The 24334-nt window shown below is 46.8% G+C and overlaps 1 protein-coding gene across 4 annotated transcripts in view; it reads left to right on the top strand.

Moving 5' to 3' along the window:
• Positions 1–24334, top strand: part of CHN2 (chimerin 2) — a 461718-nt gene that overhangs the window by 410965 nt on the left and 26419 nt on the right. For all 4 annotated transcript variants that reach the window (XM_086942204.1, XM_086942203.1, XM_086942205.1 and 1 more), the window contains one exon: positions 900–984. In XM_086942204.1, coding sequence (XP_086798330.1) covers positions 900–984 — 85 coding nt within the window. The remainder of the gene's footprint in view (positions 1–899; positions 985–24334) is intronic.

The raw sequence follows: 24334 nt of genomic DNA, 5'->3' as shown, positions 1-24334 counted from the left end.
TTGGGTTACTATTACGATATATCAGCGCGGCGCCGATTTCAAGAGCTCCGCATTGGTTTCGCTTTCACTGTTGGGTTACTATTATGATTTATCAGCGCGGCGCCCGTTTCATGAGCACCGCATTGGTTTCGCTTTCACTGTTGGGTTGTTTTCCCAAATCCCGAGAAGAGCCGGCAGGTAGACGAGACAGAGGGCTGTGGGGGTTCTCAGATTCCAATAATGACTCCGTGGGGATTCTCAGATTCCAATAACGACTCAGTGGGGGTTCTCAGATTCCAATAATGACTCTGTGGGGGTTCTCAGATTCCAATAACGACTCAGTGGGGGTTCTCAGATTCCAATAATGACTCTGTGGGGGTTCTCAGATTCCAATAACGACTCAGTGGGGGTTCTCAGATTCCAATAATGACTCCGTGGGGGTTCTCAGATTCCAATTGTGATTCCGCAGGGGTCCCTGGGTTCCGGTAATATTTAAGTGAGGGTCCACAGAAGTCAAAAGGTTGAGAACCACTGGTGTAAGAAATACCCAGGGACCAGAAAGAGTGGGCCGTGGCCTGCACGGGATTCAGGAGCCATTGAAGCAAATTAGGGAGTCAGTCTGTTTAGAGCGTTACCAAGAGCTATATGTAAAATAAATGCATAAGAGAGCTGGCTACACTAGAGTGGCCGGTGCAGGTGGGGGTTTGGTGGGCTACAAATTCAAAGTGACGGGCGAGGGGCAGCTCAGAAATCCTCCTGGCTTAACAAGGGCAGGAACCCCTTGGGTATGTGCCTGTCTGCCCTCCCCACTCTGTGTGGCATTTTAACTCCCACCCCCACACACATAGCCACCATCCCTAAGATGCCTTTGTCCTGCTTTTGCCCTCCCTTCTGACTGCCTCTCTTTCTCCCTCCTCCAGGTGCACACGTTCCGGGGGCCGCACTGGTGCGAGTATTGTGCCAACTTCATGTGGGGGCTGATCGCCCAGGGAGTCCGGTGCTCAGGTAATGTTCATCACGACTGACCCAGCTAAAGGAAGGGGGAAACATCCTTTACCCCGTATGCGTTACTCCACAAAATCGTTTACAAAGCAGGGCTTTACACCGCAAACTATATAACGCATTCCCCAAATTAACGCCCCATGGAGATAGAATAGTGAATTGCGTTGTAATGGGGAATACTTTGTAATGGATAATGTTGTAAAGCCCTGCATTGTTAAAGATTTTGTGGTGTAAAAACTGTGGGGTAATGGCACACGGAGTAAAAGCGTGTGGAGTAAAGTGTCCTATTCGAACTTCGCGCGCTGCATCGCAATGCGATGCAGCGCGCTACAAAATTCATTTTATTTATTTAATTGTTTACTTACCTCCAATCATCCATATACCGGTGTTTACTACCCCCCACCCTGCCCCTCCCCTGCCCGCCTTTCCACCCCACGGAACTCCCCCCATGGGCCGCTCCTGGAAGCTGACCAACGAAAACAAATGGTAGAAGACAGTTAGACACTGCCTAGAGCGGCTTGAACCCAGGTTACATGCACCGAGTATCTCTCAGATATCTGTCCTCTGAAAAAAACTACGTTTTAGAGGCTGCATGTTCATGACTCAAAGCATAAGATGTTGTCTCACGGCTTGACTGCCAACCTTGGAGCTGGGAAACCTAGGTTGGAGCCTTGGGGTCGGCTCCACATCCTGTGATTCTGGGCAAATCACTTAATCTCCCGGTGCCTACCAAAAATAAAAAATGAACGTGTCCTTGTGTAAATTAACTGGTGCTTATTTAAAGCACTTCAGTACCTTCGGGTCGAGTTTGCACTATATAAATCTGCAAAAAGAAACAAACAAAAAATTTAAAGCACAGAACTAACATAAGACAAAATCCTAAACTTACTACTTTTAGTATTCACAGAAGGCATTTAGTAGTAGTAAAGTTAGGATTTTGCCTTAAGTTTGACTTAAGACAAACTTAAGACAGACTTAAGACAGACTTAAGAAAAACTTAAGACACACTTAAGACAGACTTAAGACAAACTTAAGACACACTTAAGACAGACCTAAGACAGACTTAAGTTAGGATTTTGTCTTAAGTTTGTCTTAAGTCTGTCTTAAGTCTGTCTTAGGTTTGTCTTAAGTCTGTCTTAAGTCTGTCTTAAGCTTGTCTTAAGTCTGTCTTAAGTCTTTCTTAAGTCTGTCTGAAGTTTGTCTTAAGGCAAACTTAAGACAAAATCCTAACTTTACTACTACTAAATGCCTTCTGTGAATACCAAAGTAGTAATTTTAGGATTTTGTCTTAAGTTAATTCTGTGAATCGGCTCCAATGCAATTTGCCAGTTTCTGTTAGTTACGCAGCCGCCACCCCTGAACTGCCAATGACAGACAAAACATCACAAATTACGTCATCCATTACATCCCTAGTGGCTTCATATATGACCATCAAAGACATCATCTGGGAGCTGAAAAACTGCAGTTTCAGTGATAACCTCCAGATGTTCTCATAGATGTTCTATACAATTCAAAAGTTGCAATTTAATAGCATCCACTTTCTCTACATTTTAACATGCCACAAACCGGTGCTGTCGCCTACAGTTTGCACCCCCCTTGCTGCCTTCAAAGACCACCACAAATAACAAAGCTTGAATGCTGTTAAACTTATGTGAAGACAGTGATAACCCTGCTGTATTAATAAAGAGGAACGCTTCTTGCGGGCCTGCAGGACACTGCATACGGCTTACACGCTCATCAGGACATAACTTCAGATTCACAGCCAAAAAAATTGTTGAGATGAAATTGGCACTTCGGGCTATCTGGAAGCTCCCTGCCAGCACCTAGGACAGTTCAAACTGTGACCATGGTCATATAACTCACATCAGGTCAAGACTTGGCCGGGCTCCTCCCTGGAGGATGGAAATGGCAGAACCCAGTCATCTAGACGTCCTCACAGAGATTATGCAAAACTAAATCCTGCACTTCCACTGACCCACAACAGATGTCCTCACTGAGATGCTAAAATCATGAACTCCTGCAGTTCCAGTGACCCCCAGCAGATGTCCTCACAGTAATCCTACAACCTTCAAATCCTGCAGTTCCAGTGACCCCCAACAGATGTCCTTACTGAGATGCTAAAATCATTAACTCCTGCAGTTCCAGTGAACCCCAGCAGATGTCCTCACAGTGATCCTACAACCATCAAATCCTGCAGTTCCAGTGAACCCCAGCAGATGTCCTCACAGTGATCCTACAACCATCAAATCCTGCAGTTCCAGTGACCCCCAACAGATGTCCTCACTGAGATCCTACAACCATCAAATCCTGCAGTTCCAGTGACCCCCAACAGATGTCCTCACAGTGATCCTACAACCTTCAAATCCTGCAGTTCCACTGACCCCCAACAGATGTCCTCACTGAGATCCTACAACCATCAAATCCTGCAGTTCCTGTGACCCCCAACAGATGTCCTCACTGAGATCCTACAACCATCAAATCCTGCAGTTCCAGTGACCCCCAGCAGATGTCCTCACAGTGACCTTACAACCATCAAATCCTGCAGTTCCAGTGACCCCCAGCAGATGTCCTCACAGTGATCCTACAACCTTCAAATCCTGCAGTTCCAGTGACCCCCAACAGATGTCCTCACAGTGATTCTACAACCTTCAAATCCTGCAGTTCCACTGACCCCCAGCAGATGTCCTCACAGTGATCCTACAACCATCAAATCCTGCAGTTCCAGTGACCCCCAGCAGATGTCCTCACAGTGACCTTACAACCTTCAAATCCTGCAGTTCCAGTGACCCCCAGCAGATGTCCTCACAGTGAACCTACAACCATCAAATCCTGCAGTTCCAGTGACCCCCAGCAGATGTCCTCACAGTGACCTTACAACCTTCAAATCCTGCAGTTCCAGTGACCCCCAGCAGATGTCCTCACAGAGATTACATGGAAGATATTACATCGATATGAAAGGCATCGTCCGGGGTAGTAAGTGCTATATGAATGTAATGACAACAAAATATAATGTTTAAGATCACAAGTCATTGGGGTCATTATGTTTGAGAAGATAACAACTAAGGAAATGCTTCATTTACAAGGTTATGGATCAGTAGCATAACATCCATCATTCAACTGCTGTTTTTGTAAGGGAACGTTTATAGAACGTGAGAAAGTTTTAATGGACACCAATCACACCACTCTATTAAGTTTTAAAAGTTAATTCTTGTAGTTTTAGTGGTACCTCAACCATGATCTCAGTTCCCACCCACAGTGCCTTTCACCTGGAGCCATTCCTTCTAGGCACTCAGTTCAAGGCCAAGCCTTTTACCAGGCCCAGCATCAAATACCTACTGTACAGTTTTGTATGGTCGTTGGCTTTAACTTGCACTTCATACCACTGACAAGGCGATGAAACACATATGCAGAGGGGTAGCATGCTACTCGGCGGGAATGCCATGGATGATTTGTGTGCGCCTGTCACGTGGGCTGCATTGGGGAGGGTTTTGATGTCATTTACGAGAGACAGGGATGTACTCTTGCTGTGTTTTGTTGCTGCATCTCCGGAGGAGTATAAGTGACAAAGAATGAAAGATAGGATACATAAGCACTAGATGCTAGTGTATGGATGAATAGTGTGTGAGCCAATATGAGAAAAATAACCTAGGCCGTCAGCAAGAGTTAGTGAACAATTTGTCTAGACTATACAGAGAAAAGAACAATGACATATGATTCTATATTAAAAATATATTTAATTTGCATAGATAAAAATCGAGTTCTGTTGTCACCTTTTTATATTTTGTGTATGAACTATTTTTAACTGTACTGATTATGATTTAAATATTTTGTGTATTTATGGTGATTATTATGTGTTATGTCGTTTTCATTGTATCATATAGCTTCAACGTGTTGGAGTTACTATATGATTTTTATCTCTGCAAATTAAATATATTTTTAATATAGAATCATATGTCATTGTTCCTTTCTCTGTATAGTCTAGACAAATTGTTCACTAACTCTTGCTGACGGCCTAGGTTATTTTTCTCATATTGGTTCTTACCCTGCCCTAGGAGTCTGCGTACCTTACTACCCAGGGGGTCCTTGTTTAATTCTTACTGAATAGTGTGTGAGTACAGGGCAGCCTGTGTGGAAACTGCTCCAGTGTTGCGTGTGTAGGGCCACCATGCTGAAGCACCCAGGCAGTGGCGTAGGTAGGGGAGGGTGGCGGCGAGTGCAAGGTAAATCGTTTTTAGGTTTTGACTAGCGATGCATGCGTACGTAGTACGCATGCGCTAGGAAAAAATCTTATGAGCTGTGTTTGGAGTCGGGTAACAGCCCCCTCCTCCCATTGGCTAGCTCCATAAATGGAGGCTAGCCATTGGGAGAAGGCTGGGCCCGTCAATCTCGGACCAGATTCGGGGGCGTTCCCGAGAATTTTTGGCTTTTGGCTACGTCACGCGACGTCAGCCAAAAGCCGGGAACGCCCCCGAATCTGTTCCGGCATTGAGCCGGCACCCGCCTTCCTGCTTGCGTGAGTGCTTTGCCGTCCGTGTCTTCTCCCGCCCCCCTCCCGCCGTCCGTGTCTTCTCCCGCCCCCCTCCCGCCGTCCGTGTCTTCTCCCGCCCCCCTCCCGCCGTCCGTGTCTTCTCCCGCCCCCCTCCCGCCGTCCGTGTCTCCTCCCGCCCCCCTCCCGCCGTCCGTGTCCTCTCCCGCCGTCCGTTTTGTAACATAAGCCGAACGGCCTCTTTGTAGTTATTTGTAACTTTTGTTCCGTTTGAGGTAGAAACATATGATGACAAGAACGCCATTTGTGTTAAAGTCTGCAAGTTATGCAGAAGACAATGAGCAGCACGAGTCGGGTCGAGCAATGGAAGAAGGATTTAAGACGGGCCTTCTTCACCACACGCTGTCCGACTGATCATTCAGTTTGCGGCAGCCGTGGTGTAAGAAGCCAGGGAGGAAGACCGTTGATCTGCCCTATTGGGCATTCCTGGCATTTTTAGCAGCTGCGCCAGCCTGTCCAGAGCACATCAGCAGCCCGTAGTTTAAATCATGCATTGCAGCAACGGTGTTGCCGTGGGCGGGGCCACCCTGGAGAGTCCGAGTTGTGGGCATTGGCTACCAGAAGGCGTGTTCCCGCTGCGCTCCCAAGAAGTAAGTGCCTGCAGTGTATGTGCCTAACACTCCAATGCCTGTGTAACTTTAAGCTTTATAGAAAAGTAGCGGAACGCAGGTTAAATTATTTTCGAGGCTTGCAAATGTCTTCTCTACCTTCGTTTTGCAAGATTTTTTAAGCAGAACCCGCTGTTGCACTGCTCTCCCTGAAGGGTTCTGTTTCTGTAAATCTTATATATTTTTTTCTTGTTGGAATAGGATCCATCAGTTAAAGTTGATGCGGGATAGGGGGGCAAAGCTCGGAAAGAACGTTCATTCACCCTAGCATACAGTTCCACAGCAACCTCTTTGACTCTGGAGTTTAGCCGGTTGACTTCAAATTAAAAGTATTTAGAAAGTGCATGTGTGCCCTCCAGACTCCCTTATGCTGCAGTCGCATCCTGCCAGGCCGCCTTCTCCGCCCTCCCTCTCACACAAGTGCCTGCCCTGGACTTTTCTTTGACAAATCTGCACTGTCTCTGGGTTCAGTTGGACCAGTGTATCCGGATCTGTCAACACTACACACAGCTCCAGGAATACATTACCTAGTTAAGGAAAGTGAGTCGTACAGTGCTGGTTGCACGGTGTTACGTGGCAGGAAATATTCAAATATTTCTTGTTAAGGCCTAAATATAGTGCTTCGGTTTATTCGGGCTCGATGCACTTGCCATCTAAGTGTGTTTGTTAATTACCAAATTCCTTTTTGGCACAGCGCGAGGCAGTCAGTGGGTGCTGGTACAGTGTGTCAGATTATAACACATGTAGTTACTTACTGTGCTAAGGTGACACAGGTCAGACCTCCGTTGCACCGTGAGGATGAATGCAAGTCAAGATCTACTGTTGCACTGACTTGCTATGCTATGAAAATGTTGCTTTTGCTTGTGCAGTCACGTTGCTCAAATGGGTGTAATTTCAGTTATTTGTTTCCCTCATCTTCTTTGTTTGATTTTGCTCGTGAGAAAAGTGTCACTCATAGTCGGTTAAATGTCACTCATAATTACTCTAAAATTATGAAAATGTCACACCTAGCAATCTGAAACCTTGGCAGCTATGCACTTCCTACATTTTAATGAACTTGTTTCAGGAAGTTTAGGCGTTAATCAGTTTTGTTTTTCACTTTTTGAATGATCACTGATTCGGCGTGCGTGGGTTATATTTGGCAATTCCGTTTGATGAAGTGGGATGGACGAACTATTTGAATGAGGTTAAGTCAAGTAGCTCCCTGTTGCGCCCTATGAATATTTGGCGCCCTGGGCCTGGGTCCAACTGGCCCATGCCCAAAGCTGGTCGTGGGCGTTACCTTCTAGTGCACATTAATTTCCATATGGTTAAAACCTAAACGTCGAGGAGGTATGTAACGACAATAAAGCCCGGGTTAACGTCCAATATGCAATAAGAAGCCTGGCTAGATAGCACAGTTAACAGCCTTGCTAGTTTGCGAGTATTGACGTTAGGTAAACCTGCTCCTGACCACTGACACATCTGCCAACTGTACCATCTGCTTCATTTTCCTGCTACAGACACTTACATGAAATAAACATCAAAAATTAATCCTTGTAATTGATTGAATCAATCACAACGTCACATAATGAAGAAAGTAAATAACACACATTGACAAAACAAGTAGGCATCGCCTGTGAAACCAGTTGGAAATGGCAATGCTTTTCCCTGCCCACCCCAGCGCCCCAAAAGTCTGTTTGCTGTCTACGTTTGGATGGATGTTTTTACGGTTTAAGGAAATCTATTAAAAAACACCAACATGGGTGTGCATGCATCTGTGGAGTCCATTCTTGAATGGATTTCCTTAAAGCATAAACTAGTGTGCTTACGTCCACAGAGAATGTCTTGAAATACTTAAATATTTTAAAATGTTTACTTGTTGTTGCATGACAGTGCATTAACCAGCACAATTCAATGCATTCCTTTCACAGCTGTTGTTGTGAACAAAGGCCTCATGGAGCGGGGTGGGGGGATCATCATTTTGTAAAGGATGTTTTTTTTATTTGATTAAAGTGAGGATTTAAACTTTACAAGAAGAGGTGTCGACTACTGCGCTACATGTATCAATCGACCTCAGCTATTCCTGCTCCCATACCCGCCCCCCTTGGCAATCATGAGGCCCCTCTCAATGGGAATAAAGAATTGGTGCACTCCTTCACACTGTGCATCTCTCTCCATTTTAGAAGCTATCCCCCTGGCACCATTTACGCGCCGATGCCCCTACCTTGCCACCTCCCGCATTTTAGGAGACGTTGCCTCATCCCCATGCTCTCCTTTCCTCCCCTGGATTACTGACCCACCACGATCAATGACCCTTCGAGCTTCCCTACAGGGATCGCTTTCTTTTCCTCTCGGGAATATCTGTCGCTCCTGTCCAGTTTGAATCCGTCCCTCCTTTGCAAAATATAAGTGGCAAGATCCACGCAAAGGACATGGGACATGTGGATTAATGAGTGATCACATGACCTGCCACAGAATGTGTTGCTGTAGAATATGCAATTCGCTGATTTCCATGCTTTAACGGCTGTTTTTTGCTTTGCATGTTTATGGCCCGGAGTTGTGCTGTCCTGGAGCTATGTTTTCTCACAGTGTGTGGGGGGGGCTCTGTGTGGGTGTGTGTTGGGGGGGCTCTCTGTAGGTGTTTGTGGGTGTCATTTGCGAAAGATAAAGCTAGTGGCATTGCAAATGACAATGCCATTTATTTATGTTAAAAAAACATAAATAAAAATAATGTCAAGAGCATTGCCAATAGCTCAAACTTTAACAAAGGCAAAACCATTGCATTGTAAATGCTTGTTTGTTATTCTCCCTTGTCGTCTGCCACCTCCCCCGCTCGTGTCTGTCGCAGCCACCCGCTCACTGTCGTCTCTCACCAGTACCGCCCCCCTCATACCTGCTCCGGTCATCGCTGAGCGGCAAACTCCAGGATTGCCCTGGGTGGCAAAAGGTCTAGCTACGCCACTGCACCCAGGAAGGGAAGGGTGCTGCCTTGCTGAGGGCGCAGTCTTGCGTCATCTGAAGTTTGCTCCGAAGTCCACTCAAGAGTGTCAGCGGAGTGCCCTCCAACAAGGGGTAATATGTAAGCAGGATATGCACAAGAAGGGCCTGAGGAGAGGGAAGGGACCAGCGAGGGCAGGCTCCCCGGCCAAAGGATCAATGCACCAAAGGACACTTGGGTCCGAATAAAACGGAATGACCTCACAGATGAGAAGCAAACTGACTAACCAGGGGGGATTTCCCTTTTAAGGATGGTTTCCATCGCACACCAGAGGTGTCATGCTTCATCATGGGGAATCCTCTCGCATTGAAGCCTAGTCAAGATGAAGGTTACAACCCCCTCGCTGCAAGGGAGGAGCTCAGGGATGTTTTCAGGTGAACGGGGTATTACAAAAACCCAATGAGAGCAAATAGAGTTAAGGGAAAGGGTGAAGTGCAAAAAAATTAAGTGAGTGAGTAAAACTAGCTACAGGGTTAGCCTGATTAGTTTTATTCTTGCTACCCTGTGACAGGGTTAAAAACATAAGAAATGGAGTGCGGCTACAAATATTAGATGCAGGCGCACTGAGTAGAGATCAACATGTTTCAGCCTAGGACCTAGCAAGTGTTGTGGCTTTCATCAGGATCTCTATTATAGCTACTGCTGTGTACTAACGTGAATTAATAAAACATGATAACAATGCATCGGATTGTTGAAATTTAGATACTAAACCAGTGATCCAAGATATTCTAATGAACGGATTCACCGGTTGGACCTGTGAATGAGAAATAAACAACAAACTGCGCAGTTACATCCGTTTGAACATGTACTATACATATTGCCCAAAAGTTACATACCGAAGTAAACTTAAAAAAATATTTGACAATTGATTAAATTCTGTTTGTTTGTTAGAAATAATCAAAAGTTTATCATTTCACAAAAAGACGTGCGATGTCTACTGACATACTTTGCCCTTGTGGCGAAATGTCTAAGAGTGGCGTCACTAACCTGCAAAAAATAAGGTAGAGTGCCTCATCTGTACTGGGCTATTCGTCACAGGTACACACGCTGCTTCAACCTGTAGAGTTAAGGATGTGGGTGGCGTCACATGATGGTATTGGCCGCCAGTATTAGCGGATTTGACAAGCTCAAAGAGCGAAAGAAGTGAAGAACGAGGTGAAAGATGGTGCATTACTTTGGTTAATTGTACAATGGGGCTGTGGCTCTCAACAACCATTGCAGAGTTGGTCCAAGGTGGTTGATAGTGGGAATATGTCAGGTCGAGATTGGCGAGTAATGTGCGTAGATACAGTGCGACCCAAGCAGGACCCCGACCCCCAGCAGCGACCCGTAGACAGAGAGTCCCTGAACCAAGGTTTGAAAAAGCATAAGCGGGCCTATCTTTTTAGTCGAGAACGTGCTCAGTCTATAAGAAGATATGGGTAAAACAAACACCCCCAGTGACGTGCAATCTGCACACAGACATCGCTTATGATGTGAGTGTAATGCTCAAGGGGCTGGAGGGCAGCCGTAAATTAAAGAAATCTGGAAAAACTGGAGAGACAGAGAGGCTATGTGCTCCGAGGGAGCACAGTGCACGTGTGTGAGGGAAACCGTCCTTACAGGGGAAATTGCCTCCTGGTTAGTCGGTTTGTTTCCCGTCTGTGACGTCACTCAGTTTTTTTTCTGACCGAAGGCCCTTTTGTGTATTGGTAATATGTATCCAGCCATGGTATGTGCTTTGAGGAGACCAGCATATTATTATTATTATTATTATTATTATTATTATTATTATTATTATTATTATTATTATTGTTATTAGGAGCTTATAAAGCGCACTTATACCCAAGGGTGTCCTGGCGCTACATACTGACTCCCAAGAGAACACACGAGGATCTAATCCCTGAATAACCAGGTCTTAAGCCAATAGCAGCAGGTGCGAACCATACGTATGAGCGTTATACTACCAGTCCTGCTCCGACGGGTCCCCCGTTCAGTGACCGAGGAGCAGCTGTTATAGGGCCAGCTGTAGTGCATGCTCTGATGGGTCCACATGGAGTGCCAAGGACCAGCTATCCTACCACCACCTGCAGTGCATGCCTGAGGAGTCCACGCAGGAAGCAAGCAACCCATGTGAAGGGGCTTCACACATGTAACCTCGCTCTATGGTATGATGACCCCAGTCATGTAGCGAGGGTGTCAGGGATCCTAATGCAAGCTTGTAAAGTGGGCACCTTGCAAATTATTGGGAAGTATAACATCCACAATTGGGCTGCAGAGGGCTCTACACTGCCCTGAACCACCTGGTGCCACTGCACCTTCTGCACCATTGATAGCTAGGCCCCGAGGGGGCCACATAGGAGTGGCAGAGGAGTAATACAAGGAATCCGAGATATCACGCAGACAAGGGTCCAAAGGGACCACCCAGGAGCAGTGACAGGGCAGCCCATCTGTGGGGGCGACCTTAAGGAATCAGGAGAAACAGGGTCAATCTGTGAGTGTGAGCAAGGAATCATGTGTAGAGGGATGAGGCGAGCTGATCATACAATCATGTCTGAACATTAGAACTATGGGACTGGAGAAAGGGTCCCAGCTTTAAGCGAACAAGGGAAGAAAGCGCAGGTGAACAGGCAAGAAACAGAGAGTCAAGCACAGGCTGCAGTGGGCAAGAAGCAGGGAATCAAGCACTGGAGTCAGCAGAAGAGAAACAGGGAATCAAGCACTGGAGTCAGCAGAAGAGAAACAGGGAATCAAGCACTGGAGTCAGCAGAAGAGAAGCAGAGAGTCAAGCACAGGATGCAGTGAGCAAGAAGCAGGGAATCAAGCACAGGAGTCAGCAAAAGAGAAACAGGGAATCAAGCACAGGAGTCAGCAGAAGAGAAACAGAGAGTCAAGCACAGGATGCAGTGAGCAAGAAGCAGGGAATCAAGCACTGGAGTCAGCAAAAGAGAAACAGGGAATCAAGCACAGGAGTCAGCAGAAGAGAAACAGAGAGTCAAGCACAGGATGCAGTGAGCAAGAAGCAGGGAATCAAGCACTGGAGTCAGCAGAAGAGAAACAGGGAATCAAGTACTGGAGTCAGCAGAAGAGAAACAGAGAGTCAAGCACAGGATGCAGTGAGCAAGAAGCAGGGAATTAAGAACATGAGTCAGCAGAAGAGAAACAGGGAATCAAGCACAGGAGTCAGCAGAAGAGATACGGAGAGTCAAGCACAGGATTCACTGAGCAAGAAACAGGGAATCAAGCACTGGAGTCAGCAGAAGAGAAACAGAGAGTCAAGCACAGGATGCAGTGGGCAAGAAGCAGGGAATCAAGCACATGAGTCCGCAGAAGAGAAACAGGGAATTAAGCTCAGGAGTCAGCAGAAGAGAAACAGAGAGTCAAGCACAGGCTGCAGTGGGCAAGAAGCAGGGAATCAAGCACACAAGTCAGCAGAAGAGAAACAGGGAATCAAGCACAGGAGTCAGTAGAAGAGAAACAAAGAGTCAAGCACAGGCTGCAGTGGGCAAGAAGCAGGGAATCAAGCACTGGAGTCAGCAGAAGAGAAGCAGGGAATCAAGCACGGGAGTCAGCAGAAGAGAAACAGGGAATCAAGCACAGGAGTCAGCAGAAGAGAAACAGAGAATCAAGCACAGGATGCAGTGGGCAAGAAGCAGGGAATCAAGCACTACTGGAGTCAGCAGAAGAGAAACAGGGAATCAAGCACTGGAGTCAGCAGAAGAGAAACAGGGAATCAAGCACAGCAGTCAGCAGAAGAGAAACAGAGAGTCAAGCACAGGATGCAGTTGGCAAGAAGCAGGGAATCAAGCACTGGAGTCAGCAGAAGAGAAACAGAGAGTGAAGCACAGGATGCAGTGGGCAAGAAGCAGGGAATCAAGCACTGGAGTCAGCAGTAGAGAAACAGGGAATCAAGCACAGGAGTCAGCAGAAGAGAAACAGGGAATCAAGCACAGGTGAAGGACTGGGTTCTTTGGACCCAGCGGTGCCAGGGCACAACACCTGAAACCTTCGTGGGTAACCTGCTCCGGCGTACAAGTCACAGAGACACGGGACACTTCCTTCGGCGTCAAAGAGTCAAGGTTTATTTACTGCAGGGAACACAGAAGTCACAGGAAGTACATCGAGTGTAGTTCGGGGAGACTGCTTCAAATTGTATTTGTGGATCGCTCCTTTTATACAGTTTTTACCCATAGGATAACATGATACACAATAGTTTACAACCTGGTTCCCACAAGTCGCTCTCAGAGGGGTCGCTTAGATCACTTTGAAACACACAAGATCCGGAACATAAGTGCGGAAACATTTGGCGGTTCCCAACTGTAAAAACCCATCTTCCCACCATTAGCAAATTCCAATCAGCAGTAAAGTAGATCGAAATAGGAACGAAGACAGGTGCAGAGGAAGACGGAGACAGTAGGGAGATCGGAAAGGGTGTAAAAGGGGAGTGTCGAGAAGCACGAGATACAGGCATCAAAGGGACGTGCCTAATGAGATGCACGACTGAGACAATAAGCCCGTGCGGCAAGATGAGCCTCGAGCGGCGCCATCTGCCTTACAGTAGCATCCCCCTCGTCATAAAGACACTTACAAAGAACATGCGTCTTCCGCCATATCTTGGGAGTCCCAGGGTCGCGAAGCGGACAGCGTCCGTTCGCTGGCTACTTGAGGGCAAGAGACAAAATGGATGCCGTATCTAAGATGGAACCCGTGGGTACAGATGACAAACCCACATAACAAACGAACGGTTTAAGTTAGCACAGCGAAACTGCGCACACTTACAAAACTCGTCGTTTGCGGTTCATAGATACTAAACTCGACCATATTCGTGCGAGTTAAAAACACCACTTACAATTGTCACGGAACCTCAGACGCTCCTTTTGCCCTCATGTAGGCAAGCACTAGTCGGAATCATACTCGATATTCATCAGACCATCAAGATGTCGTTGCAGCATAGCTCTGTCCAACCGAGTCCCCTTGGTAACAGATGGTTGTCTCATACACGTTGTAGCACAGAGGCCACATAAGGCAGGACCACACTGCACACAAAGGCAACACGTGAACAGGAACACTACCACAACCCCGATGATCGTCAGAATCTTCCAACCCCAAGTCGACACCAGGCCCCAAAACCAACCAAGTAGCGTCCAATCCCCTACATCCACGTGTATGGATTCGGAGATCTTGTGCAACTTCGAGATGGCTTGATAGACAGTAGGAGCATTATCTGGAATGAAAATGCAACAGCTCGAATGGATCACTTTACATACCCCACCGCGATCTGCTAAGACAACATCTAAAACCATACGGTTTTGTAATGTCATAAGTCTCTCCGCCTGAAGTTCTGTGGTGATATTACCAAGGGCACTGGCAGTAATGTTAGCTGTCAATTCTACCACTCGAGTCAAATGTCTCAGGTTCCTACTATTAACCATAGGTCCCCAAAACGGGAGGAAACCCTTGAAAAAGTCTCCTGCCTCTTGACCGGCAGTATCCTCTTCGCTAATTACGCCTCGTACAACTCTAGTCTTATGATAATCGGCATCTACAGTAAACGTCGGAGGCAACAGATTTGCAACAAAACATGAGCCCATGAAGTCTGCGGGCAACCATGTGTATGCACGATCATGACAGATAAAGTATGTACCCTTGGCAGCCAGAAACACAGGGGACGGGGACATTGGCAAAACGTAACTTTCAGTGCAAGCACTTACTCCAAGTGAGGCTTGCGAGCCACGACCCACAAGACAAAGATTACCAGTGTGGGGTACGACCCATATTGGAGACGAGCTTTTAAGCTGCTTTTCATTGGTGAACGTACTATATTCCCCTCTACTTAGGACCCTATAGGCTTGCACCTCTTCTTTAGGGATAAGAAAAGCATCATGGATCTCATCTTCCATATCCTCTATTGCCATCGATAGCACCCACTGATACGAGGTAGGACCAGAGTTGGGGGAACGTTGTTCTGGAGTGGGGTGGAAACCCAGTGCGCTTCGAAGCATTGTTTGAAATGCTCGAGCTGACCCTTGGGAACTATACGGTAACACCAGATATGGAATTCCCTTACCCGTAGTATGTGGCATCAGCCCACACACCCAACAATTAGTAGTGTTAACCACTAACTGATGCTGATGGAGGAGCTGGATAAAGGAATTGTTGCGGAATTCTACACGTCTAGCCTGTTCGTGTTCCGGTAACATATGAAAGGAATGAGGAGAAGCAGTAGAAGTAATGTTAGGGTAAGGAGTAGGAGTAGGGGTAGGAAGTAAGAAGTAAGACATAGTGTAATACACCCCACCCGCCAAAAATGCAGAAGCAGTTAAAAACAAAACAAACAACTGGGATACAAAACATTTCGTACGACTAAGTTTCTGCAGCTTGACTCTATATGCCTGAGCTCCTTCCAAATCATTCAGCTTCGAAAATGCCATTTCCCTACGACCGTCCGCAACGTTTCTTGACGCACTTCGTTCTGTGCAGCAATAGTCAATCCCCAGGAGTTCCTAGGAACCGACGGTCTTTAACCTAGTGTCAAGACCTACTGTCCAGAAGGAAGTACGCGCGCGGCCCTACGGCCCTCAATACACAATATGTATTTTATTTAGCACAATTTTTCAGCTGTGGAAGGAAAAGATACAAGGAAGGAGCTTATTATATGTACAAAAACAATTCAATGATACGATTGTTCAAAGTTGATCAGGGGAAACGAGGATATTGCAGTTATCAATTCAGCAAAGCAAGAAAATTTTATTTGTCCTTAGTATGAGATCGCAGAGAATATCGATGTTTCCCGGGACGTGTCTGCTCGTCGAACAAAGGATCCGTTGAAGAGACAGCGTCCTGTTGATTAATTGGTTGATTTGATCTTGAGTCTTTTGCTGACAAATGTTCAACAGTGGCTTTCTGCTGCGCTGAGTGTTCACCAACAAGCTGTGCGTCGCTAAAAGGTACAAACGCCGGCAATGTTTCTGCTTCTGTTGACGCAATGCCTTTCCTCACCCACGGGTCTGCCGGCAAAGGAATAGGGACTCGCTTACAATGGGTAGCATGTACCCAATTCTTCCGCCCCTCAAGACGAACGGCAGTCCTCGTGGCCAGGAGCACCTGGTAAGGTCCGGTGAAACGGGGGTCCAGATTCTTCTTGCGTGAAAAATTACGGGTAACTACCCAATCTCCGGGCTGGAGCTGGTGGCCTGGACCCTCCGTCTGCGTCGGCAAGGCGTCGTAAACCTGTTGATGAATTAACCTCAGTTTAGCAGTCAAGTCATGTAAGTAATCAATCAACATCGGATACTCAAGATCAACGAATATTCCTGGCCTAGGAACCCCCCACACATTCGCAGGACGGCCGAACACTATTTCATAGGGACTGAGCCCTATTCGGGAGTGTACAGTCGCCCTAGTTGACAGTAATGCTAGAGGCAAAGCATCAGGCCACGAAAGTCCAGTCGTAGCTTGAATCTTCGCTAATTTTAGTTTAAGGGTGCCATTGTACCCTTCAACCAATCCAGCTGACTGGGGATGATTGGCGCTATGGAATTTCTGATTTATTCCAAGGCCCTTACACACACTCTTCATCACACTTCCAACAAACTCACTTCCGTTATCTGACCACACGACTCTAGGCATTCCATACCGAGGAAAGTATTCCTTCAGTAGGATTTTCGCAGTAGACAAAGCAGTATTGTCTTTGAGGGGATAGGCCTCGATCCATCGGGAGAATGCGCAAACCACAACCAAAACGTATTTCAGGTTATTGCATCGCTCCATATGGATGAAGTCCAATTGGATCACCTCAAAGGGATACAAAGGAGGAGCAAAACTGCCAGGGGGAGTTGGGGTTCCTTTGCCAGGATTGTACATTATACACACCATACAATTCTTCACCAAACGTTCAGCACACTTAGTAATTCCATCATTCTTCCACACATCAGCCAACAACTTGCAAATACCTTTCGCGCTAATATGTGCTAACCCATGTGCCATTTGCACAACGGCCAGTACATACGCATCAGGCAACATCCATCTTTTCTGATCTGACAAATCAATCCAGCAACCATTCACATCCAACCTTCCCGTACTTTCTTTCCACTTCATCTTTTCAGTGTCGGTGGCCTCATTCTGAATTGCTTTCACACTCTCTATAGTATTCTCACACATACTTGATTCTGTAGGCCACCTAACCGAATTCGTCACATACATTCGAGTGCTAAGGTTCCGGGCAGTCTCCTTAGCAATCTCATCTGCAAACGCATTACCACGACCAACATCATCCGTCACTTTACGATGCGCACTACATTTAACAATTGCAACTTGAGCAGGCAAAGTCAATGCATCCAAAAGATCGTTCACAAGCTGGCCATGCTGTATTTTCGTGCCATGTGACGTCAAGAAACCACGTTCTCGCCACAATCGTCCGAAACTATGCGCTACACCGAAAGCATACTGACTATCGGTGTACACATTCACACGTTTACCTTTTGCTAATACACATGCTCTAGTAAGAGCGATCAGCTCTGCAGCTTGGGCAGAATTCTGATTCAATCTCGCAGTCTCAACAACAGTATTCAATGTCACCACAGCATAAGCAGTAGTCACATCACCATTCGGCAATTTAAAACATGACCCATCCACATACAGGATGCCATCCGGGTCTTCCAATGGGGTGTTTTTAAGGTCCACACGACCTTTTGTTTCCTCCTCTGTCCGCAAGTAACAGTCATGTTCTGTTACTGCATCTGACTCTGCACTAATTGGTAACAAAGTTGCCGGATTTAGGACATTACAACGTTTTATCTGAATGTGGCTTGCCAAGAGCGTCAATTCGTACCCAGATAACCTCGCACTCGTCAAGTGCTGAGTTTTCGTACGGTTCAAAAGAGTATCGACTGCATGCGGAACCATCACCGTAAGCATATTATCCATGACCAATCCTGCTGATTGTCGGATGGAGACCGCAGCTGCCGCAGTTGCTCTCAAACAACTCGGCAATGCTCTAGCTACTGGGTCTAAGGTCGAGGAAAAATATGCACATGGACGTTGCTTACCACCAAAAGGTTGCGTTAAGACGCTTAAAGCACAACCTTCCCTCTCGTGAACATATAACGTGAACGGTTTACTGTAATCAGGGGTACCTAACACAGGAGCCGAACACAATGAATCACGTAATTCAGAAAAACTTTTCTGACATTCTTCCGTCCATGGTAAAGGAGTCGAAACATCCTTGCACGTAAGAGCCACCAATGGTTTCGCTAGCAATGAAAAATTAGGAATCCACTGCCTGCAGTACGATGTGATACCTAGAAAGGCACGCACATCTCTTTGGGTTTGTGGCACAGCCATGCGCGCAATCGCTGCAATTCTCTCTGGGGTCAATCTCCTTCCCTCCTTTGACAATAAGTGACCTAGGTAGGTTACTTCTTGACAACAATATTGGAGTTTAGAAGGTGACACCTTGTGATTTAACTCACAGAGATGTTGCAGCAACGACACTGTAGCAATTTTGCAAATGTCCTGAGTATCAGCAGCCACCAATAAGTCGTCGACGTATTGGATTAAAGCCGCACCAACCGGCAACCTAAACGCATCTAGTTGACCCTTCAAAGCTTGACTGTAAATCGATGGACTTTCACAGTAGCCCTGAGGAGCGCGTTTGAACCGGAAGCTACGTCCACCAAGAGAGAAACCGAAAAGGTCCCTGCTCTCTTCGGCAATCGGGATGCTGAAGAACGCATTTTTCAAATCAATCACCGAAAACCATGAAGCTGTAGCTGGAATCAGAGTCAGTAGCGCCGTAATGTCAGGCACAACAGGGAATTGAGGAACCACAATTTTATTCACCTCCCGTAAATCGATAACAAAACGATAAACAGGCGGTTTGGTAGGATCAGTACGTTTAAGAATGGGCAGTACAGGACTATTGCACACGTTTCCCCGAGTTTCTTCAATGACATCTTTCTCGATCAAATCATAGATGATCGCTAACAAAGCTCGTTCACCATCAAGGGAGATACGATATTGGGGAATACGTGGCAATCGCACATTCGATTTCAACTGAACAACATAAGGGGAGATATCAAGTAGGCCCACGTCATTTGGACCCGTCGCCCACAAAGATGCAGGAAGAGAACTCAATTCCGGTGGAAGCTTATCGAGGGACAAGTACATGGGAGAGACTACCCTCTCTCCGAACGTAAGCTTTACACCCGCAGGAGAACAATACAAAGTCGCATACAAGCGTTTAAGCAAATCCAGACCCAAAAGATTTTCGCCACAACCAGTAGACAAAATCAATGGAGCTTCGAGCTCACGTGGCCCAATTTTAAGGGGCAAAGGGCGCGAAACTGGATTGCTAACGGGGGCGCCAGAGAATCCAACGGAAACATTTGTTAAGCCAGACAAAGGTGCGCCAGGGAGTTTCGAATGCATGATAGAACTTTTCGCTGCACCAGTGTCCAACAGAAAAGGCTCAACGACGCCCGATGTAGCAACTGCGACGTAAGGCCCTCTCTGATCAACCGGAACTGATACCACTCCCTCTCCTTGTCTTTGGCTGTCCTAGTAATTACTGTCGTCAGGTCCCTGATCGACGTAATAATCGTCTACATTGTACTGCGCAGATCGTCCTTGCGATGATCCACGTTGATCGAAACAGTTATTAAAATTTGATGAATGGTCAGAGCGATCATTCTGAGCACCACGACCTCTACCACGTGATGCGTGCTGTGCACCACCACGACCTCCTCTAGACGAATTACCACCACTACGGTCATTTAAAGCAGGACAATTGAATTTAATGTGTCCCTCCTGTCTACAATAAGCACATTGATTGTACCCTAATGAAGATCTCTGAAAAGATGAATCATTACGCGGCTGCGATCGATTCGATTGCGACTGCGATCTATTCTGCTGAGGCGCATTCTGATTAGAACGCGGCGGATATGCTTGTTGTAACAACACTTTAGTTTTCAGCTCTTTCGTCTTTTTATCGGCACGGTCATTTTCCTCTTTTTCTCTATTTTCGTAATATTGTGCCGTAGCCAATATCTGAGCTGAGGTAGAAACGGCCCATGAACTTTCTGAATTTTTCAATTTATTGCACAAATCGGGCAATAAGTTCGACACAAATTTATCCACAAACAGCCGTTGTCCACCCTCAGTGCCCATATCCTGTCCACTATGATCAACAAATGTTTCCTCAAACCTCGTAAAGAAGTCTGAAACACTCTCATCTTTCTTTTGCTTACAGGCTGACAACTTGTCCCAATTTACCTTCATAGCTGGCATAAGCGTTTTCATTAATGTAATGATTCGCTGGGGAAGAAGTTCAATCAACTGATCGGGTTTAGTAGCAGCCACTTGTCCAGCGTCTGCCGCTGTAATGGCAGCCCAATCACCACCTAATTCATTCGCGTGATCTTGGTGACGAATCTTGGCCCATACCGGTTGCGGTACGACATTGCCAAACAACATGTCGATATCGGCCAGATTCATTATCGTAGCGTCTACGAGCTGCGATAATTCTTTGTAATACCCCGCAGGATTTTTGCGAGGATCAGGCAAAGTTTGTTTCACCTGAAGCACTTCCGATCGTTTCCAAGGGAGGTGTATCCACACTCTCTGGAAATGTGCTGGTATTGGAGCATTAGCATTAGTATTATCAGCGGGTACCCAAACTGGCGGAACTTCACGCATAGGATATTGGCCAGACCCATCTCGTTGTTCAATGTCCTCAACGAACAATGCATGAGGAATAGGAGCGGGACGAAGAGATAGCAACCGCTCAATAGCACGTCGGACATTAGTGTCGACTATCAGTCCAGTTGCGAACTGAAGCCGGAGTTCAGACAGGGCGGTCAGCACCTCGTCAGGCGCATTGGCCGCTATCTGATCATGTAAGAACTTGCACATTTCATCAAACACATATCTCTGAGTAGGTATGTTGAATTGATCAAACGTTTCGAGGACAACACGAGGTGGATTTCTAACAGGGTTTATCATCCAACCCATCGCCATATTGTATAGCGCAACACGTTCTCTATTACCAGGAAGCTGGCTACGTCTCTGTGGACCATCAGAACCTGCAGACCCAAAAACAGGTCCGAGCGACTGAAAGAAGTTTGTCGCAAGGGGAGAATCACGATTACGAGTAGAGGGAGAAGAGTAAGACACAGGACTAACAAGAGAAGGAGTAGAGACGTTAGCAGCAACAGGGGTTAACAACACAGGAGCAGTAGCGTGAGCAGTAGCGGGAACAGGAGTATGTGGAAGCGGAGGAGCAGTAGGAATAGAAATAGGCAAAGGAGCAGGAACAGTCGGAAGAGCAGGTGCAGGTTGAGGAACTGGTGGAGGAATAGCAGGTGGAAGAACAGGTACGGCAGGGACCACAGGAGCTGCGGTACCCTGTACGTACGGAGGTGGCGACTTCATAAGATAGGACATTAAAGAATCCTCAACTGCCTCTTCCTTCTTATCCGACTCCGTAGGCAAAACAGGATAGCATTTGTCTATGGACATACGCTGTAATCTCTCAAACACTTCCTTATCCTTATCCTCCTTATCACGCTGAAACTGCCCAGCTTTCTTCACTATAGTAGCAACAGTATCTCGCTGACTACGTTTATTTTGTCTGATCTCTTTCTGTCGGGCTTCTTTGCGCCAGAACCGAAAGGCATCAAACATGGCCGGCCTTGATTTACGTTCGAACAACTTTATTTCCAAATTATCTAAGATCGACGCTTCGAAGCTACCGTGAGGTGGCCAACGAAGATCGCCGTCTTTCTTTGTATATGTGATCCAATAATCGTTAAAAGCAATCGGGCCTAGCCCATGTTTGCTATATAAGTCATATGTAGGAGTTCCAACCGGAGGTATCGGACACGAGTCCTCCAGCAGGGAATCCGCACCACAAGGTCTAAAGCAACTGAACAAAGTACTGCGACCAGGCATCTTGCACACTAGCCGAGTTTCACAAACTTCAAGGGTTACGGGATTTCGGGATTTACCAAGTCCCAGCAAAGAACTAAACCCTCGGTCTTTGGCGGCTGCAGTCGTCAAACAAATACAACAACAACAAAGTACGCTAGCAAAGTGTCACCGACAAAAACACTCACACAGCGTGTACAACAAAGACACCCGCTAAAGTGTCTACAACAAAAACACTCGCTAAAGTGTTTACAACAAAGACACTCGCTAAAGTGTCTACAACCAAGAACTCTGGGAGCGACCCACAAATACTTAACTCAAAGATCAATGGCGTCCTCAGGAAGGCCCGTCAATCGTCTCGCTATACCAAGGTCTACGCCAGGCGCCAAAACAGGTCTACAGTCAGGGCAGCAGTCCGTCGCAGCCGTTAGGAGGCGGGAATCTTCGCGGGAAAAGTCTTCGGGCCACTTATTTCGACAACAGGATCGATGAAGCGGGGTGCACCTTCCCTCGGAGATTTCACACGAAGTTCCTCACGATCGTCGGGCTTGGACCGGTACCACTGATGCAGCCCCACGTTGGGCGCCAACTGAAGGACTGGGTTCTTTGGACCCAGCGGTGCCAGGGCACAACACCTGAAACCTTCGTGGGTAACCTGCTCCGGCGTACAAGTCACAGAGACACGGGACACTTCCTTCGGCGTCAAAGAGTCAAGGTTTATTTACTGCAGGGAACACAGAAGTCACAGGAAGTACATCGAGTGTAGTTCGGGGAGACTGCTTCAAATTGTATTTGTGGATCGCTCCTTTTATACAGTTTTTACCCATAGGATAACATGATACACAATAGTTTACAACCTGGTTCCCACAAGTCGCTCTCAGAGGGGTCGCTTAGATCACTTTGAAACACACAAGATCCGGAACATAAGTGCGGAAACATTTGGCGGTTCCCAACTGTAAAAACCCATCTTCCCACCATTAGCAAATTCCAATCAGCAGTAAAGTAGATCGAAATAGGAACGAAGACAGGTGCAGAGGAAGACGGAGACAGTAGGGAGATCGGAAAGGGTGTAAAAGGGGAGTGTCGAGAAGCACGAGATACAGGCATCAAAGGGACGTGCCTAATGAGATGCACGACTGAGACAATAAGCCCGTGCGGCAAGATGAGCCTCGAGCGGCGCCATCTGCCTTACAGTAGCATCCCCCTCGTCATAAAGACACTTACAAAGAACATGCGTCTTCCGCCATATCTTGGGAGTCCCAGGGTCGCGAAGCGGACAGCGTCCGTTCGCTGGCTACTTGAGGGCAAGAGACAAAATGGATGCCGTATCTAAGATGGAACCCGTGGGTACAGATGACAAACCCACATAACAAACGAACGGTTTAAGTTAGCACAGCGAAACTGCGCACACTTACAAAACTCGTCGTTTGCGGTTCATAGATACTAAACTCGACCATATTCGTGCGAGTTAAAAACACCACTTACAATTGTCACGGAACCTCACAGGAGTCAGCAGAAGAGAAACAGAGAGTCAAGCACAGGATGCAGTGAGCAAGAAGCAGGGAATCAAGCACATGAGTCAGCAGAAGAGAAACAGTGAATCAAGCACAGGAGTCAGCAGAAGAGAAACAGAGAGTCAAGCACAGGATGCAGTGGGCAAGAAGCAGGGAATCAAGCAATGGAGTCAGCAGAAGAGAAACAGAGAGTCAAGCACAGGTTGCAGTGGGCAAGAAGCAGGGAATCAAGCACTGGAGTCAGCAGAAGAGAAACAGGGAATCAAGCACAGGAGTCAGCAGAAGAGAAACGGGGAATCAAGCACAGGAATCAGCAGAAGATAAACAGAGAGTCAAGCACAGGACGCAGTGAGCAAGAAGCAGGGAATCAAGCACATGAGTCAGCAGAAGAGAAACAGGGAATCAAGCACTGGAGTCAGCAGAAGAGAAACAGAGAGTCAAGCACAGGATGCAGTGAGCAAGAAGCAGGGAATCAAGCACAGGAGTCAGCAGAAGAGAAACACGGAATCAAGCACAGGAGTCAGCAGAAGAGAAACAGAGAGTCAAGCACAGGATGCAGTGAGCAAGAAGCAGGGAATCAAGCACCGGAGTCAGCAGAAGAGAAACAGAGAGTCAAGCACAGGATGCAGTGGGCAAGAAGCAGGTAATCAAGCACTGGAGTCAGCAGAAGAGAAACAGGGAATCAAGCACAGGATGCAGTGAGCAAGAAGCAGGGAATCAAGCACAGGAGTCAGAAGAAGAGAAACAGAGAGTCAAGCACAGGATGCAGTGAGCAAGAAGCAGGGAATCAAGCACAGGAGTC

Source organism: Lissotriton vulgaris, chromosome 10 (genome assembly GCF_964263255.1).
Source record: "Lissotriton vulgaris chromosome 10, aLisVul1.2, whole genome shotgun sequence".
Classification (NCBI taxonomy): Eukaryota; Metazoa; Chordata; class Amphibia; order Caudata; family Salamandridae; genus Lissotriton; species Lissotriton vulgaris.
This window is presented reverse-complemented; position numbering and strand designations above follow the sequence as displayed.